At 42.3% G+C, this 2,661-nt stretch overlaps 1 protein-coding gene across 2 annotated transcripts; it reads left to right on the top strand.

Annotated features, from left to right (window-relative positions):
* Positions 1 to 695: 695 nt before the first annotated feature.
* Positions 696 to 1,886, top strand: KCNE4 (potassium voltage-gated channel, Isk-related family, member 4). 2 transcript variants are annotated; one of them, XM_009889684.1, is made up of 2 exons: positions 696 to 753; positions 1,182 to 1,886. In XM_009889684.1, exon 2 carries the CDS (start codon positions 1,208 to 1,210, stop codon positions 1,697 to 1,699), a length of 492 nt encoding a protein of 163 aa, XP_009887986.1. In that variant the 5' UTR covers positions 696 to 753; positions 1,182 to 1,207; the 3' UTR covers positions 1,700 to 1,886. The 2 variants fall into 2 exon arrangements, with proteins under 2 accessions (XP_009887986.1, XP_009887979.1); XM_009889677.1 differs by lacking the exon at positions 696 to 753 and having other exon boundaries at positions 1,208 to 1,699.
* The last annotated feature ends 775 nt before the right edge of the window (positions 1,887 to 2,661 follow it).

Below are 2,661 nucleotides of genomic sequence, written 5' to 3' on the forward strand. Positions count from 1 at the left end.
GCTTCTACAAACAGTGGCAGTAGGGGGCTGCCAGCTTCAGTCTGTACCCTTCCACTGATTACATGTTGATGGCTGAAGTGAGGTGGCACCAGTACCCCTCCATCCCAAACTCACTTGAGACCCAGGGCCCAGTTGCCCACAGCGCCACACTTCGTGGCAAGGTGGAGCTGCAGCAGGAGTTCAAAGTCACTCCTTTGTTTTGCACACACTTCGTAAAGCTCTGTCATGAGTCCCCGCCAAAGAAAATAACCTGTTTCCTCCCCCATCTCTTCAGGGAAAACTATGTATAGTGTGCATGTAAATAATATGATAGCCTCTACTATGAAATTCAATTATATATTTTTCTGTATTTTAGGACAGACGCAAAATAATGGTTTGCAGGTTTTCCGTTCTGCACAGCAGCTCTCAGGGTAACAGGTCAGATTTAGTAATTGGGGTGGCAGTGAAAGGAACAGATTCACAAGCTGAAAAAGCCAGTGCTGAACTGGTTAGGAAAGAGTAAAATCTGAATTCCCAACTCTTTCTCTTTTCACAGCTGTTAAGAGTTCAGTGGGTTGAACTGCAATCCTTCAAGTTCATCTGTTGACTCCAACACAAAACTATTATAAACTGTGCCTCTAAAACACGTGATGAAACGTTTCTTGAGAGCTATTTATTCCAACTGCAGCAGAGGAAAGTTTTCAGAACACCCGGCATTTGGTAGAGGAAAGGTCTCTTGAGCTTTGCAAAGGGAGGAATTATTTGCATACCAACGTAAGTTGCTTTTTGATTTTTTTCTTGCACCATTGAATAAAATAATACTTCTAACTTTCCCCCCCGCTATGGAAACATGGTCAAGTAGCAAAAAATGTGTGTTTAAGTGCCTGACAGAGTAGTATTTCTGTATAGTTTTCTTTCTTTAATCATGTGGATTGGGGGGTTTATAATTCAACGTAGAACTCGACATGATTTAGTATTACGTATTCTCTTTCCTCTATCGTTTTCCGTATCTGAATAACAGTTCATTCAGTTACAATATTAATGCAGAAGTATGATAGACTGCAAGCTTCAATCAAGTGTGTCCTGCAAGCTTACAAATTACAAGTAGCAAGGAATAGTTTGGGGATATCTTTTTTCAGATGTTTCTTTTACATCTTTGATCTGAAGTTTGATCTTACGTATATGTACACATTCTCCTCCAGGCTTTAGCTGTGGTAAAACAATTTTCATGCTGAAAATGGACCATGCAAACATGACCCAAGCCATGCTCGATGCTGAATCCCGCAACACAGAGAAGAACAACAGCAACGAGTATTTTTACATTCTGATCGTCATGTCTTTCTACGGGATCTTCCTGATAGGGATAATGCTGGGCTACATGAAATCCAAAAGAAAAGAGAAGTCGTCCAATTTGCTTCTGCTCTACAAAGATGAGGAGAGAGAATGGGGGGAAGCTGTGAAGCCTCTACCAACCATATCGGGGCTGAAATCTGTCCAGATCCCCATGATGCTGAACATGCTGCAGGAGAGCATGGTGCCGTCCCTGTCCTGCGCCATCTGCTCGATGGAAGGCAGCAGCGTGAGCTCCGAATCCTCCTCCCCAGACGTACACTTCACCATCCAGGAGGAAGTGCTGGATGCTGAACTGGGGGAAGTGTCAGAAACGCTCCTCAACGAGAGCAGTGAGGGATCTGCAGAAAACATCCACAAGAACTCCTAGCACTTGCAGGGCTCCCTTGATCAGCTGCCAAAGCGTGAGTGGAGCTCCCGCTAAGGACTTGTGGTTCTACTTTCCTGCTCTCCAATGAACTCTCAACAGGTTCCTGTGCCCCCAGGCCTGAGGTGTTCCTGAGAGCTGACGGGACGAGGAAGCAGTGGTACCCAACACCAAAGTGTGACTTGCACATAATTGGGATGCTTAACTTTACTTTTTCCATTGTTATTTCTTACCATAAGAGCTAAGAACAAGGAGAAAATATATGTATATTTTCTAATGAGGTAACTATTACTGGCATGTCTCTGCATATTTCAGAATTCTGCAAATATCTGGGAAATGTTTAGGGAAGTTACCCTAATGCGAGTGCTGGGTTGTTAAAGATGATGGGTAAGCTCATTCATGCAAAACTGTGATAGGCTAGAAGTACTTTTATTGTGTTTTCCTTATAACAATAGAAGTACTTTTATTGTGTTTTTCTTATAACAAACCACAGCCAACAGCAGATTTGCTCAATGATGCCCCAAAAGCTGAAAATTTGTCAATACTGTAGCTGAAGGGAGATTGCAGCGTGGCTGGAGACTGATTTTAGGCACAGAAAGAATGAAGGAATAAGAGGGGGAAAAAAAAAAAGAGGCATAGAATTTCTAGGAGGTTTGTAAAGCCCAGTTTCAGATCCACGCCACTATATCTGTCTTTGCTTAGGTTGTGCTTGTACTGGCTGGGTCAGGTTCACTAACTTCTGCTGCAATCCAGTCTTTGACCGAGTTACCAGTAGGAAAAGTGGGTTTATTTTTTTGCTTTTGTATTTTTTACAGACAAATGTATGATCACTAAAGGCAAAGATCTGTAAGTTAAAAAAAAGATGTTAAAAGATCTTTGTATCAAGGTGTAAGATGTAGAAAGGCTTGAACAAATGCTGCTCTGTTACGCCCCCTTGAAAAATAGGTGGAATTCGGAATAGAATT

The sequence above is a fragment of the Charadrius vociferus genome, unplaced genomic scaffold (assembly GCF_000708025.1).
Source record: "Charadrius vociferus isolate BGI_N301 unplaced genomic scaffold, ASM70802v2 scaffold650, whole genome shotgun sequence".
Classification (NCBI taxonomy): domain Eukaryota; kingdom Metazoa; phylum Chordata; class Aves; order Charadriiformes; family Charadriidae; genus Charadrius; species Charadrius vociferus.

Coding starts and splice junctions, on each gene's coding strand:
- KCNE4 (XM_009889684.1), top strand. CDS start 1,208: ATGCTGAAAATGGACCATGCAAACATGACCCAAGCCATGCTCGATGCT.